Source organism: Poecile atricapillus, chromosome 18 (genome assembly GCF_030490865.1).
Source record: "Poecile atricapillus isolate bPoeAtr1 chromosome 18, bPoeAtr1.hap1, whole genome shotgun sequence".
NCBI lineage: Eukaryota > Metazoa > Chordata > Aves > Passeriformes > Paridae > Poecile > Poecile atricapillus.
In genome coordinates this window covers 5480261-5496625 of record NC_081266.1, presented here as the reverse complement: position 1 = coordinate 5496625, position 16365 = coordinate 5480261, and the positions used below count along the sequence as shown (strand labels likewise).

Below are 16365 nucleotides of genomic sequence, written 5' to 3'. Positions count from 1 at the left end.
ATCCCCAGTCTCTGTATGACCTCTTCTAATGTTTTCTGATAATGCCTGTGATTGGCATTTCAAATCCCAGAATGACATGTAGGGATTTATAATATCATACAGAAATCCAATATGAGTCTGTAGGCTGTTGTTTTTTTTTCTTAGGAAATGTTCTGCATCAACATTAAATAACTTTCTAATTTAAAAGGCAATGAAAAGACACAGACTGGGAATTAAATACTAGCTGCTACAAATCTCAGATGAAAACGGTCCATAACAATCTCTCTGTTTGGGCTGCTGGTATCTCTGGGTATCCTCCCTTGAGCAAAGATTAATTATACAAAACTGACAGGGGTTGATAGTTCACCTACAGTCATCCAGAGCCTCCTGCAATCCACAGCCCTACTGCTTTGGAATGAAAGTGGATTGGGTTTTCTCCTGCTTCCAGCAGCGTGTGCAGTTTCTTTAAGCCCCTTCATCAAAGCACAGGATGGCTCATCCATCTTCCCACTGTCCCAGAGCCTTAAGGATGTGTCCTGGCAATGCTGCATGTGGAATCTTTCAGCTGGTAGCCTTCCTGCCTCCCTTCCCAGGAAAACCTGCTCCTGGTCCAGCCTCCACCTGGCTCCAATAGTTGCCAGATTTATGCTGAGGAGTGGGGATTTTGCTGCAGACTGCAGCCTTAACAGCACCAGTGTAATTCACCATCACTTATCCAGGACTTGTATGCTACAACAAAGATGCTACTGAAGTTTCCTTCTGGATTCATGTGCTCCTGGAACCCTACAAAGTCCAAAGGTCTCCCTCCTCCTTTCAGCCTCAGGCTGACCAGAGAAACCCCAGAAACACCAATACACTGAGAGCACCAAGTTTCACTCTGTTCTTTGTTTTTTCCTTCTCCCTTGTCCTTTTCCCACACCATGAAATCCCATCACCTAATTCAGAATTAACAAATATCTGCAGAAGTGCTCAAACATCGAGTGCAGAGAGGAAAAGCACAGCAGGACATGCCTCTGGGATTTTGCTTAATTCCTCAAATCACCAGTCCACAGGGAAGAAGAAGCCTGTAGATGCCTCTCACCCTCTCAGTACCAATGGAGCATTGCAAGGTCACAAAACTCCTGCCTGTCCATGGCTCAGGAAGTTCATCTCAGAGATGAGCTCTGTTGCCATTCTCATTTCCAAGCTAGGCTGTGGGATGCTACGAGAAATGGGAAGAATCAGCTCTTACACAGTGCACAACAGCATGGCTTTAAAGTCATTAGGAGTGGCGTGAACATTTTGAACAGTCGTTTTCTTTTATTTTGACATCAAAATTGGTGTCATGGCCTTAGCACACAGGAAGCTGAGCAGGCCAAGTGTGTCCAAGAACATCTCCCAGCTTGCAGCCCTCCAGAGCAGCTGTGCTTTCACAACACCACTACAGATAGAAGTCAAGATGATGGATTTATTTGTGTTTTTGGGATGGGAGAACCTGGATGTGAAAATAACTGCTATTTGGAATGAGTCAAAAACAGATACAGGCTGTGCTCCTCCTTTTGGAAAACCTGTCCCACAGATTTCTGTCCCTCTTCCCTCCCACACAATGGGAGAAAAAAAAAAAAAAAAAGAGAATAATGATCAATGTAATTTAGAACATAAATCTTTCTAAAGAGGAAAAGAAGACTGCCCTTTCCAGCAGAGTGAAAAACACACTGCTGAGTTTGATGTTTAAAAGCTGTGTTAACATTGCCTTAGGAAATGCAGTGAAGCACATTGGACTGCTTGGGAACAGCAACGAGGACACTGTTGGCATGGATGGCAATAAATGTGAGGAAAGCTGGAGAGATATGGGAACTTAAATTCCCACTCTTGCTCTCTCTCCATCTTTTTCAGTGGTCTGTTCTGTCCCCAGGGTTGTCCCCCTCAGGCTGCTCCAGGCTGGGACAGACTGATCATCTCCTTTGGGAGCCATTGCCCTGTGAATCAAGAATTGGGCAAATGAAAAGGCAAGTTTAATGAGAAAAGGGTTCACCACACATGGCTCCTGGCAGAGGTGTTCAAATCATCAAAACCTCTCTTACTCAAACAGGAGATCCTCCAAATCACTCTACCTGTAAAACAAAAGGTCCTGCACACAACATCTCAACATTTATTTTCATGGCTCAGTTCATCTTCAGCACCTTCTCATCCAGATGTTTTGGGCTTTTTTTGGCTGCCTGTCCCACAGAACACAAATGATGAAACACAGGCGAGCTGCACCTGCCTCTCTGAGTCTTCAGCTGCACCTGAAGATGAGCACCACATCTCTGACAGTGGTTGGTATCTGCTTCTTTCTCAGGAGCCCCCCAGGCTTGATTACCATAAGACTTGATTTCCCAGAGCTGCTGAGGAAGATTATTAAAACATCCTGAAAATTAAGAATAATTTGCATAGATATACTTTACCAATTGTTCTGCTTTTCTGAAAGTCATGGGGAAAAGTGGAGCTTTTAGCTGTGTAAAAAAGCAGCCCTTTCATTACTTGTCCTCTAATTGTCAATCTAGGGTAATCTGCATAACCAAATTAAAGCAATTGACTTTCCTTATATTTACCTTAAGCACTTGGAACCATGAGACTACTGTCTGACAATTTCATGGATATATATATATATATATGAAATTAATTAATAAGCTATTCAAAGTGGTATGATTTGCATATTAGAAGCTAATTAGAAAAGCAAGCTCCAGAATTTCAAAATCTTAGAATACATAGGAAATGAAGGGGAAAAAACTGATAGCTGCAGGACTCATTTGCTTAAAAGTTACCTTGCCCTTATTAACTGTGTTCAAAACAGGCTTTTGTTGCATGGGGATATGGAAATGCTCCCCCTGAGGTCTGAGATCATGTGGAATCAGTGAAGTATAAATGCATATATATTGAATTTGGATGAGCTGACACTTGGTGTCTACTGGCCCCCATGAGTTAGAGCAGGCAGAAATGTGATTTCTGATGAGAAACCTCATTGCAGATGTCGCATTTTTTTCCTAATTCCCCTCCTTGCAACAAATGAAATTTTAACTCCTGGCTGCAGGAGGGTCCAGGCTCCTCTGCAGAGCAGTCTGAGTGTCAGCATGGTAAATTGCACTGGAACACTCAGAGCTTTTTCCAGGGAGATCAACAAGGTGCTCACCATTTGCCCCAGTAAAGGCAGCATCACACACCTCAATTCCCAGTTTTCCTGTAAGATGGTGCCCTTTTCTAATAGGCATTAAATCACCAAAAAAAAAGCCTCCTTTATTTTTAGATTAGAGCTATAGGGAGGCTGAATTTTTTTTTGTTTCCAAAAGCCCCTTGTGACATTTTTTTTTTCTGTTTTAAAATAGAAGAAAAAATTTAAAGTTGAAAAACTTTCAGTAAAAGATCATTTCTATTGAAATAATCAAGATTCAAAACATATGCCTCAGTAGAGTAAAAGCAGTTTAATCTGGCATTGATTTTTTTTTTCTCTTAGTTATATATGATTTATAATGGCAATGTAAACCAAATTAAAATGTGTGAGGACAAAATGTGAGATTTCAACCTCGCATTTCTGAAATGCCTGTTTCAAAATCGGCATGTTTCTACAGAACATTTGACTTTCAGCATCAACATTCTTCTAACAGAAAATATTTTTGCAGGGAAACAAAAAAAAAAAAAAAAAAAAAGGATTTTGTCTAGTTTTTGACACTACAAATACAAGAGGATGTCAAGTGCCTTCTTTTAGCATGTCCTCACTGCACAGATAACTTCTAAACCTCTTTTTTTCCCTTTACTTTGGTAAATCCTTGTTCTCCTTGAAACTCACAACCTTGCAGATCCCATCTCAGTGTAACCACACGGGAAGGAAACATCTCCAGAAGATGCCATTTGCCATTGCCGTCTTTGTGCTTTTAATTCCCCTCCACATCTTGCCTATGGTTTTGATGAGCTTGTTTCCTCAGAATGTCTCTTTCCACCCTTCACCTTGTGCCCAAAGTCACAGCATGGCTGAAGCAGGAGGCTTGGAGGAGACCTCTGTGTGCAAAGACCTTGACCTGGAAAGGGCTGACATCCTACAAATGCAAAGGAACTACACAGAGAGGATTCTCAGAGGCACCCTTGCTGCAGTGAGGAGAAAAAAGCAAGAAGTGAAGGTGTATCACCCCCTTCCTCACGGGACAAGGCAGATAAATCAACCATCGAGTTTCCAACAGACACAGCATCTTCAGGGGGAGCTTTTCACACTCCAAATTCAATAATCAAGGAAATACCATCCATCCAATACATCCATCACCAGCAACCAGCTGCTCTAAGTGGGCTTCCAGAAGCTTCATCCACAAGCCACACTTTCCTCAGAGGAGAAATGCCATTACAGGTTTGTCACAAAAGGCAACATAAGCATCTGACCACTCGTTCTCCTGAGAAATATGAAGCTACTCTGTCATACTGTGGTGCCAGCACCTCAAACACACATTTCCTTCACCTCTCCTAACCTAGGGCATAACTAGAAGGCTGCAGTTGTACCTCTGTACTGACTGAGACAACTCTAGCAAAGCAATTACAACACTGTGAATTCAGCTGCTAAACGCTCTCCACAAGCTGAATTATCTCTTGCAAAAAGAGATTCGTCCCTCTGAACAAAAGTGTTGCCAGAAAGTGAAAAACTATCAGCAAGGAAGTTTTGCTCCTCAAGCATCAGGGAAAGGATCAGTTTGGACTTCCTAGCAAAGGCTGGATCCTCTCCAAGGGAGTTGAGCTCATCTTCAGTGTGTCCTGTGGTGTAAAAGAATTGCTGCCATCAGCAGTGCTGGCAGGTGGGAACACTGCCTGTCCTGTCCTGTCATCTCAGTGCAGTCAGCCTTCAACAGCTGCTGAGCAGCTACTGATACCTGGGCAGCAGTGGAGGAGCCTCCGTGGTTGTGTGGATTAAACACAGACCTGGTGAAGCTCCCTTCCAGGCTTCTCCAGGTGCTGCCCCTCTGGAGAGCCATTACACCTGTGCAAACCCCCAAAAGGAGCTCAAACCTCCCAACATTGCCCTCCATCTCCAGTGCTCCACAAGGATGAACACTGGATTCATACCTCTTCTCAGGAATTTCCTACTGGAACTTTTCATTTCAATCTGCCTGTTAGCACACTTTCTTGTTTTCTTCCAAATCTTTATCCACAAGCCATGGGTATTTCAGGGAACTTTGATACTACTGTGACTATACAAAGCCTTTTTGCTCATATTTTTGCTGCTGTCTTGACAGGTCTGAAAAGCCACATCATCCCTTCTCAGAATTTCAGAATGGATTGCATCACAGCACAAACATCCTACTCTGTTGACTCTGTTACATGTTGCTCTTGAAAGGTTGAGACCGGTTCTCCTGAAGTGCAAATTTTATCCTCTCCTAGCTCCCAAAGCACAACCCATCAGAAACTTTTTCCTTGACTTGATGGCAGCATCAGACACCAAGTTTGATTTGTGAGACTTTCTGGAGGTTCAACAGGGCCTGAAAGGGTTGTGTTCTTCACAAGTAGTTCTCAGTAAAGATCCCACCCACCCAGAGCATGATTATCAGGAACATAATTACCTTATCCTGTGCTGTGAGATTTTAGGTACTTTCATTTAATAAACCTGGCTTCTTTCCCAGAGACTTCCTTACCTGGGATCCTGACTTCTTGGTAAGCTTTGCCTTCCTCTTTTGTGCCTGTGGGGGCTCTAAGGATGCTCACAGGTTTGCAGCAGCTGAAGCAATTTATCTGTTTAAAAAGGCACACAATTTATCTGGTACACACTGAACGTGAATGAGATGTATGCAGGCAACAATATTCTGAGGAGGTTTTCAGACATGTTGCAGGCATCACTCAGTCTTTATCCTACTGAGTTTTTACTTGGGCTTCTAGAACCTTCTCTTCTCCTTCTTGGCCTCTTCTGCTCCTTAGCATCTCTGTTGTCTTTTTAAATACACTGACATTGAAATAAAGAAGGAAAAAAATACCCAAAGAGTTTTTGGAATGCACTCATCCCCCCCAGGTGTATTTACACCGGTGCATCCTGCCTCAGATATTTCTTTTCCCACTCAGCCTGCAAGGTTCCCTTCTATATCACTCAAAATATGGCCCTGGACTTGTGATTTATACTTCAGATCCCTCTTCTGTACGAGGAAAACTGCTCAGAACATCGTCTCTGACTGACCTCCCTGCTGGGGACCTTTCCCATTCAGCATGCTCCTGCTACTCAGGCCCCAAAAGGGAAGGGCAGGACAGAAGTCTTGAAGTTCCTTTGCAGGTTAAACCCCAGGCAGGAGCAGAGACAATTAAACATTACAGCCAAGAGTGCTTTCTGCTCAGTGGTGTAGCTTCTCCAAAAGCTCTTTCAGAGACATTAAACAGGTGAGGGTTTGTTTTTCCACCTAGCTCTGAGATTTGTAGAAATGAAATCCCATCTACTTCAGATGGGCAATAGACACTGGCTTTAATTCCAGGTAGTTGTCACCATGCCTCTCCACCTCTGGGAACTGATGTGACCACTGCCAGTTGCCTGTCCTCATCCTAAAATTGGCATTCTCACACCACTGGAAAGGCTGAAGATTCTTGGAATCTCGAATCTTGCAGCTCTCTCAGCTTTAGGGTTCGGTGTGGCCGCACTTGAAAATTCCATTAACACGCTCTCAGATACCTGGGCTCTGGTCCATGGGGTGCCCCTTGGGCACAGGTGGTAGGATTTGCCTCCTTTCTGAAACCTTTGTGGATATCAGAAAATGTATTTCAGCAGCCCCAAGCTGGGGGTTGATTTCCCCCTCGTGAACTCACACACTGTGCACAAGCACAGCAGGAACCTGAGCCTGCAGTGCCACAGTTTGTACAAATCCCACCTGCCAGCATTAGCAGAACCTTTCCTGTGCTGCTTTCGAGCCTCCACCACAGGCAGTGAGATTATTTGGTACGTTTTTGACCACACCTTAAAACACAGCCCAGTTAGCTCAGGGAATAAGAGAAGAAATCACAATGAAGGCACAATATCCCACAGCAGCTCAAAAGGTTTCTTCAGCCTGTCAGTCACAGATTCACCAACACTGTCAGACATCAAGGATGGAGAATCCTGAACACTTTTAGGCTTCCTTCAGTTATTTTGAAGGGCCTCTGTACCTTCTACCAGCAATGCAGCAAGCAGCAGTATAAGGGTCCTTCTACTGTTAGAAAAGGTGATTTTCAGGACGAGAAAGAGGAAGGGGGATGGGACAGAGAAACGTTTTGCTGGAAAGATGTTTGCCTAGCAACACAAAATCAAAATCTATGCCTGACCTGCAAGAAATGTCTCTATGGGCACTGCTCCTTTATTTGGTATTCAAGCCAACTTTTGCCTGTATGTGATCTGAAAACACAAGAGCAAACGTGAAAGAGGAGGATAAAAGCAATGAAAGCTGACACTATCAAACCAATGAGTTAACCCAAATTATTAAGTGGCTTGGTGTACCTTGGGTTTTTAATTACTCTCATTTGCCTGTATCACCAAAATTAGGCTGTGCAATCCAAACTACAGTTTTTCTTCAGGTAATACAATGCCAGTTTGATTGCTGCAGCATCCTTGGAGAGCAGGAGCATGCTGCAGGACTCCACCATGGCACTAGAGGGGAATTCTGACACTGACAGAAGAAGAAATACATCAGTTCCCACTTTCCTAAAGTAGCAGACAGGTTTGGCATGTGGTAGAGGTTAAGCCTGAAGGATTACGTTACTATTGAACTGAAGGACTCCTAATAAAGACAGTTTTATTTCATTTACAATTCTGCTTCTCACACCTAAGGATACTTGCAGCCTTGGGTGTTTTTTAGAATTGCTCTCAGTATAGGAAGTGGCCCCAGAGGTTAATCAAGGAATATCAGGCAGTGTCTGCAGCAATTTGACTCTTCCAGGCGTGACCAGGGCTCGGCTCAGCCCTGCCTGGCCTCCAAGAACAAATCCACTGGGTGCCATGGGCTTTGCTGAGAGGTGGGTGAAGGTAGAGAGAGCTAATTAGCTGCACTAACCCACATCCCACAGCTGGTGCTGGGTGTTGTAGGGCTGCCAAGAGCCAGTTAGAGTCTCCCAACCCGTTCCCTCACCCAGAACTGTAAGGAAACGGGGATTTATAAAGTGTTGCTTTAGCACTGGGATATTATGGGTTTACCAAACCAGACGGATGCACTAGAAGCTGGCTGGTCCCTGTGCAGACATGGCCTGGATCTGAGTGGGAGAGCTAAATCAGCCCCTGTATTGGACTCTTAGTAGTGATACAAGAAACATTTTACCAGCACAGTGCCTCCACTGCCAGGGTGTCCAGCACTCAGGGTGGCACTCACATGTGGAGAGAGCTTACGTCAAATTCAGTGGCAGCTGTACCTATTTCTGCCATGGCCAGCCTCGACCCTGGGCATCCTAGGGAATAAGCCCAGCCTCTTGTGCATTTCTTTCAAATTCCCTTTTGCCCTCTTCTGCCATTTTGTTGCTCCTGTGTTAGCCAAGACCTAGTTTACTAGGGCTCTTGATTGGAGACTTATTACAGCTTATTTCTGTCTGCCTTTCTTTAAAGCCAGCTGAACATACCCAATGCTCTTCCTCTATGGTAAGACCAAAAATACAGACCCACCCTCCCAGCTTCTGTGACACTCTTTCTAACACACTCCTTTTTTCTCTTCTCCGTGATCACAAGTTCTCTCTCCAAGCCCAGCCTAGTTATTTGTGCATGAAGCTGCCATGTCGTGTATTGGTGTGAGTCTGGTGTTCACATGAGCTGTGAATATGCTGCACATGTGTATCTCTTGTGCATCCTGAGCTTTCCTTTGGTCGAGTTAACTGTCCTTCTGCCTTCTAATGAACCACCAAGAGAGAACTGGACCTGGTAAGATTTCTTGTTAGCCACAAACCATGTCCCTGGGCCACTATGGATGTGACACTGAATGAATTTGCAGGGTGACTTCATGTCCGAGCCTCCAGAAAAGGAAGGGCTGGGACTCTGAAACTCCTCTTCAATGAGGTGATTCATTAAGAACATTTGATCTCTTATTTTACACCAAAAAAAAGTGTAAATGGTGCACAAAACACTGCTGCCTTGGTGTGCAAGGCAGTTCCCACACCACCAGTAACTCCAGTTTCTGGATTGCCACTCTGCAGAACCTCCCTGCTCCAGCAAGGATACGCCTTCAAAAAGCTGGATGAAAGCCAGGAGGAAGTAAGCAGGGCTACTCAAGCATCAGCTCATCTATGGCCACCTAGTTTTAAAGTGACTGTAATCTTCTGAGGCATCACTGAGATTTTGGCTAAGTGGTTTGATGCCAGTAAGTTGCAGATTTACGTCAGGGAGGGATTTGTTCTATTTTATCTGCTGCTTAGACTTTGCCTGCTCCAGGATGCTAGGAGGGCAGAGATAAATATCTGCCTCCTCTCAGCAAGGAAGGACAAAGGAATACTAAAACCTCTGTCTAGACCCATGTCCCAGCTTGCTGCCACCTAAAGAGCCAAGCCAACAAGAAGTGCAGCAGGTAGAATAAAAAAATGCTGGTTTTTTAATCACAAACACATCAGGATTGCTCTCCACACAACCTCAGCTCTGATTTAGGTTGTATTAGAGCCTGGCTTCTATAGGACTGGAAGAGGTATTTGACCTTACAGTTATCCCTCTGGGATTGTAGAGCTGAGAGCATTCAGTGCCATGATTTTTGATTCCTTGGAGGCCACATTCCCTCCTTCACTTCAGAGAAACTCCCTCCAGATCACTGAAGCCCAGAGTCCAAATAACCAAACAAGGATGGAGGTGTAGGGAGCACTCAGCTTTCCTTCATCTTTTTCACCCCGTTACTCCACAGGCAGCGAGTGTCAGCCTTGGCTACGGGCTGGAGGAAGCTACCTGCTGACAGACAAACCAGAGACAGACAGACAGACAGACAGACAGACAGACAGCTGGGTGCAATCCTGAACTGCTGCACATGATGCTGAGCTCTCTGTGTGAGCAGGGGTCACACCAAGGCCCTGCATAGGGACAGGGACAGAGCTGAGCTCTCCCTTTCTGCTCTCCCAGGTTCAGAAAAGGGAGCACACACAGGTACACATCTGCACCCCGATTTTTAACCCCAGAAACACCCACCCAGGCTGCTGCTGGGCCTTGGGATTTATCAGAAGCAGACAGGCAAGCAGCTGCTGTTTGCACTGCCCAGTGACAGGAAATCCAAAGGGTCTGTTCTCTCTTGGTTTACACAGTGGTGAGTAGTTAACAGCAGGGGTGATCTGCACTGTTTCTTCCTCCTAAATGTTGCTCTTTCGGTGGTGTTTAGACTCAAACTGCAGTTTTTGCAGCCTGGGTGGGGACAGAGAGGAGGTTTCCATGCACTTTGCTCCACAGCAGGTCAAAGTGGCAGGGTGACAGCGTTATCTCCCCCCCGTGACAGGAGGTCACATTCCCACAGCGCTGCTACCGGAAGGCACCAGCTCCACAGGCTTGGCACAGTATTTTAGGGGCTTAATAAACTGGGAATCATGGCATTTGCTGTGCCCTTGAGCTAGGCAGCGAGTCCTCTGCCAAGGCCAGGTGAGCCTGCTGCTGCAGCAGCCTTCAGATGGATGTTGCCTTCACACATGTGAAGGCTGAGGAACGTCAGAGCTGCTTACAACCCCAGGGGAAAATGCTTAGGGACAAAGCAGATGCTGTGAGAAAAAACAGGCCAGAGGAAAGACTATTTTAAAATACTCCTCGCTTGAACAGTAGCGGCAAAGCCAAAATAAAATGTTTTTAAAAAACAACAACAACAAAAAAATAATAAAAGTCAGTGCACAGACTGTGGGAAATCCAAAGGGGTCGTGAGAAATGAGAAAGGCCCAGCCTGCAGGAGCACAGCCACAGGCAGGCTGGCAGCAGTGCCAGTGACACCAGCACACACCGTGTCCCCGTGGGGTTTTGCACCCAGGGGCAAATGTGGGACCTGCTCCTGTTTCCCAGCAGAGCAAGCAGCACGTGGCTGGTGCCCAACACCAGATTCACCAGAACTGCTGGCTGAGGCACTCACTGGGGTGAAACACTCAAGACAGGCCAAAAGAGAAAGTGTCTTTCTCCTCCAGTGCGAGGTCAAAGGGGAATTGCCCCTCTGTGATACGAGGAGATGTGTTGGAGGGGTACCAGCATAACCTACCCCTAATCCTTGGATTAGGCAAACTGAAGGGAGAGGCTGATGGCCTTGAGAGCCCCTGTAGAGCAGCCTCACCAGCACAGGAGACAGGGCAGGCTGGAGCAGTCCCCGTGGTGCCGGGGAGTGGAAGCCCAGGGAGCAGTACCAGGACAAGGAACAGTGCAGTGAGCCCTCGGCGTAGCGTCCTCTGTGGCCCAGGGCCCTGGTTCCTCTCGTGCTGTTGTAACTCCTGCCTCTGTGCCAATGGCTTCCAGAACGCAGAGGAAAACTCTCGCATCTCAATCACCTTCTTCCGACTCTTCCGCGTGATGCGTCTCGTGAAGCTCCTGAGCCGAGGGGAGGGCATCCGGACGCTGCTTTGGACCTTCATCAAGTCCTTCCAGGTATTCCTTCACTTACCTCTAAGAAAGAGAACTCCTTTTGGAAGCTTAACCCCTTTTGATTTCCCTTGGTGGCCTCTCAGGGAGAGGTTTCACACCGGTGCCTCAGCTCAAAGGCACCCAGGGACAAGCGGCAGGAATGAGTTGAGTAAATGGGAATGACTGCCTGGGTATGAGTTTCATCCTTAAAGCATGAGTAATTGCTTGAGACCCTCCTGAACAGCCTTAATAGTTCAGTTCAACTCAATTACTGCCTGTCTGTAACCCTTTGATCCCATATTTCTTTTTTTTTTTCCCTTTTTTTGAGCTGTATTTCATATGTGTAACTTTAATACACAGCTATGGGGGAAGGCCTGGGTCTCAATTAAGTTTCCTTTAAGCCTTGTTTTGAGGATTTCCAGTGAGTACTAGAGGTGTGTGGCCTCCATACTTTCATCCAGGAAGAATTCACCTTTTTAGCCCTACTCTTTTGAGATGGTAACAATGCCAAGTTATTAAATTGCTGCTGCTTTTTTTCCCCTGCAGACAGGTTGCATTTCAGTGGTAGGTAAAGAGTAGATAGGAGGAAGTGAAGAATACCAGACTGGATAAGAATCACTACTTTTGGAGGAAAAGAAACACCAGAGTTATTTGCTAGGAAAAAAAAAACCTAGCCACATATAGTAAAATGATAGTTAGCGATGAAGCAGAGCATATACCTGCATTTTGAAAGGACTTGACCTGGATTTACTGGACCAGCACAACCTGGATGTTAGCTGGGGCATATCCAAAGGAAATGGCAGGAAAACACAGCACAGGAATACAAATAGTGGCCTAAACATGAGAAAATATGCAGAACACACCACTGGACAAAAGCACGAAAGAATAACTCGTGCAACACACAAGTCTTGAAACAGCAGCTATAAACCCCTCAGACTGAAGCTGTAAATGGCTAATAGCTTTTGTATTGACTCAGATGGAAAAGGAACTGACCCACACTTTAAAACTTAAACCTCACCAGCAGCAACACAAGCTGGGAGCAAAGCCTGCAGTGCTGCAGCTCATTGCAGCTTGTCTCTTCTCAGCAGAAGTAACACGCCAGGGATCAGCACGGACCTTTCCAGTGCAGCTCCCAGTAGCCAGACCACCAGGCTGATGCAAAGCACTCATTTTTCACACTCCTTGACTGCCAGAGGACCTAACCCTGCACAGCAGGCTTCTGCCACATCCATACCACAGTGACTTTTCCCATTGCTTGCAGAGCTGCCAACTTCCAGGTTGTTATTTGAGCAGCACCACTGGGAACCATTTTGTTTGCAGGCGTAGGAATGAGATTCCCTTGGCACAGCTCAGCCAGCCCTGATGCAGGGGACAGAGTCACACTTTCCAGCTCCTGCTTCTCCTCCCCTTGCCCCTGTGCCCCTCCAGCCTCTTTAGCAATAGCTCACCCTGAGCTGGTCACGGCTCATGGCTGGAGAGGAGGAGATGGATGGGAAAGGGAGCACCTGGTACTTCCCTCCAGTGACCTTCAGACCTCTTGGGTTGGGAGTCGCTTCAGGCAGGGTTGTAGGGTGCTGGGAGAAAGTACAGAGGGATCCTCCCCAGCAGGGGAGGGGGAAAAGAAGAAAAGCAGCATTGCAAGCAAGCGCCTTTTCCCTTGAAAGCCTTTAGCCATTTATAACTTGGAATTCTCTGCTCCAAGCTCCTCCTCTTGCAACTACCGGGAGGCTCCTTTGGGAGCTAAGAATAGCCAGAGTGCCGTGTTTAATTCAGCCACTCCCACTGTCAGAATGTGGGATCCCAGCAGACCTTGGCACGGGTTCCTCAGTGTCCCCACATGCTTCCAGGAAGCATCTCTGCTCCCACAGGACAGCATCTCTGCTCCCACAGGACAGCCTCTCTGCTCCCACAGGACAGCCTAAGAAGCAATGAACTCCTGGAGTTCGATCCCGTGGTAACTTCCACGTGCCCTGGGCATGGCACGAAGTGCTGACGTACGAGCTGGGGCACTGGTCAGACTGGTGGGAAAGTGCTCAGCAGGGTTTCCATCTGCACACACAGCCACAGGGTCAGCCTGGGGAGGAGTGGGAAGTGAGAGGGTGCTGGGGGCACGGCAGGGCCGTGGGAATCGCAAGGACAACGTGGTAACGCCAGGGAAGGACAGAGCTGGAGGAGGACAGAGACAGAAGTGTGGAATATGAGAGGTGGAGAGCTCAAGGAGCAAAGGAACAAGGGGCAGGGATGGGCAGGAAGGGGCATTAGTGGAGAGGAATGGACTGAGCAGAAGAACATGAAAAGGAAGTGAAGGAGCAGGCAGAAAGGAGAGAAGACACTTTCCCATCCCTATCTGGGTGGGAAAAACAGAAGTACAGAAAACAGAAGTGCTGTTAAGGTTATACACCTCAGGTTCTGCCTGGACACTGGCCCAGGAGCTCTTAGGTATTGTGTGTATCAAGCCCAAACTAAATCCTCACAAAATGTTTGGAGCCCAGTTCTGAGCTGGTGGTCTCTTCAGTGACACTGTGAGGTAAAATACCGATTTTTCAGGCTCCCTAAGAAGCCAGAGGAATCTGTCCTGATACTCAAGATGATGATTACAGACCTTGTCTAAAGGACTTGATTATATTTTGCCATATTAATATTCTGATCTTTTGGAGATGATTTATGCAGATTTTTGTCAGATCTCCACAGTGAAAACACTCCCTCAATTTTTCCTGTAGGATTTAGTTGTGTTGAATTTAGGATTACAGACAGGTTTGGGTTGGAAGGGATCTTAAAATCACCTAGTTCCAACCACTCTGCCATGGGCAGAGTGCCACTAGACCAGGTTGTTCAGAGCTCCATCCAGCCTTGAGCACTCCCAGCTTCTCTGAGCACCCTGTCCATGCCTCACCCACCCATATAGTCAAGAATTTCCTCCTAATATTTAATCTAAACCTGCCCTCTTTCAGTTTAAAACCATCACCCCTTCTCCTATCACTGCATAAAATGAAAACTTGAAAAAAATTCCTCTATGTCTTTATTGTAGGTCCCCTTCAGGTATTGGAAGGTGGTCTAGAGTCTCTCTGGAGCCTTCTCTTCTCCAGGCTGACCCCAGCTCTCTCAGCCTGTCTCCACAGCAGAGGTGCTGCAGCCCTCTGATAATGCTGTAGGCTCATTATAGCCTGGGAAATTGGGTGTTCAACATCTAGATCAGGGACTGTGCTCACATTTTCAGAGTGAATGTGTCCACCCACTTCCTCTGAAGCAAGTCCTGAAAGCCTCTGGTCTGAGTGCTAGACATTTCAAAAGATTGCTGCTCAAAAGAAAGCCTGAGCCTGTGAAGTCCCGAGCCCTTGGCTCCTGTCAGGGGTGGAGGAAGCTGGTGGCACTCAGCACTTGGGAGGCAGCTCTGCATATCAGGGCTCTGCATTTCCTCTCCAGCAGCTGATCACTGACACTCAGTGCATGGCAGACAGCCTCAGGGACACCTAGCACTGAGCAGGGAACCTGCTGATGCTGCCTCAGCTACCCAGGGTGCTACCAGCCATTGTAGCAGAAGCCTCAAATTAAGATTCTGCCAGCATCCCTTTATTTCACTGTACTGGATCCAGGGAAATATCAGATTGCCAGAGTCGTGCTGGCTGTGAGAGCTTTCTCCTCCTGCTTAGCAGGTGCAGACACTGGTTTTGCCTCGCTTTCCTGCCTCGGTCAAGGGCGGGAGTGACGGGAAGGCAGCGGAGCTCCATCCATCCATCCCTCCATCCATCCCCCCAAGGCACAGAGCCGAGCCTGCTGGGCTGGGCTGGGCTGGGCTGGGACACCAAGCGTGGGCCTGTAGAGGCATCTAGTGGCCACCTGCCCTCACTACAGAGCCCCAAAACCGGCGGCACAAGCAGGCAGAGACACAGTGCTCTCTTCTCTTCTTTCGTTTGCAGGCTCTCCCCTATGTGGCTCTTTTAATAGTGATGCTGTTCTTCATCTACGCTGTGATTGGGATGCAGGTGAGTGATGCTCAAAGAGCTCGGCCGTGTCTGTCTCCTCCTGCTAGAGCCTGGCAACAGGCTTACAGGGTAACTAGATCCATGTGTGGTTGTGGGGGCTCACAGCAATGTTCTCACCCAGTGAGACGGCAGCTAACCCTGGCTGGAGGAACATCTTCTGACTGGGTACTTCCAGCAGCAGCACAGCACGCTCCAGAAAAAAAAAGAGCAAGCAAAACAAAAAAAGTATTGACCCATTTAAATACAGAAAACAATATGCAAACAGTAAAAAGATGATGCCTGCCCTCCACATTCTCACAGAAATATCCACCAAGGAGATTTACTGCCTTGCTTGTTGGTTCAAAACAGTTTTTTAAGTGGGCTTATGGCCATGCTGCACTGAACAGACCAAAATGTTCTCTTGCATCTCTTTCACACTGGCATAACTTCCACTGAGTTGTAAAGAGCAGCTTTTGATCTACACCCATGATGGTAAATATGGGATCAGACCCAATGTACCAACACTCAGGAAGCTGCATCAACATCTTACTCAGTTTGCAAAATGCATTTGGAATCATCCTGAGCATTCACCTGTGCAAGAACTGATGTTGCACGGAGACCATTGAAGACAGCACATGCTACAGGCACAGTCTGTGACAGTCCCAGCCTCATTTGCTGTGCTGCTTTTCAAGCTAAGCTTCACTTTCCACTCCAGTGTTAATCAAAGTTCTCAGACAAGTCATCCATCTGGGACCAGAGGCCACGGAATAGAAAGGCACGGCATAATTGCTTCCAGAGGTCTTCAAACATGACAGGCTTCTTGGTTTCACAGTGACAACAGAATTTGTAATGCAATTCATCTGACCTCTGTGACCTTGTTTTAATTTGTTTCCTGTTATTATAGTCATGTGTTCTCACAGACTCCATCTACCCTGCCCCACC

At 46.7% G+C, this 16365-nt stretch overlaps 1 protein-coding gene across 1 annotated transcript in view; it reads left to right on the top strand.

Annotated features, from left to right (window-relative positions):
- The window catches only part of CACNA1C (calcium voltage-gated channel subunit alpha1 C), a 465827-nt gene that overhangs the window by 425489 nt on the left and 23973 nt on the right, over positions 1-16365 (top strand). Inside the window, exons 32-34 of the mRNA XM_058853070.1 lie at positions 8516-8548; positions 11357-11485; positions 15379-15444. Coding sequence (XP_058709053.1) covers positions 8516-8548; positions 11357-11485; positions 15379-15444 — 228 coding nt within the window. The remainder of the gene's footprint in view (positions 1-8515; positions 8549-11356; positions 11486-15378; positions 15445-16365) is intronic.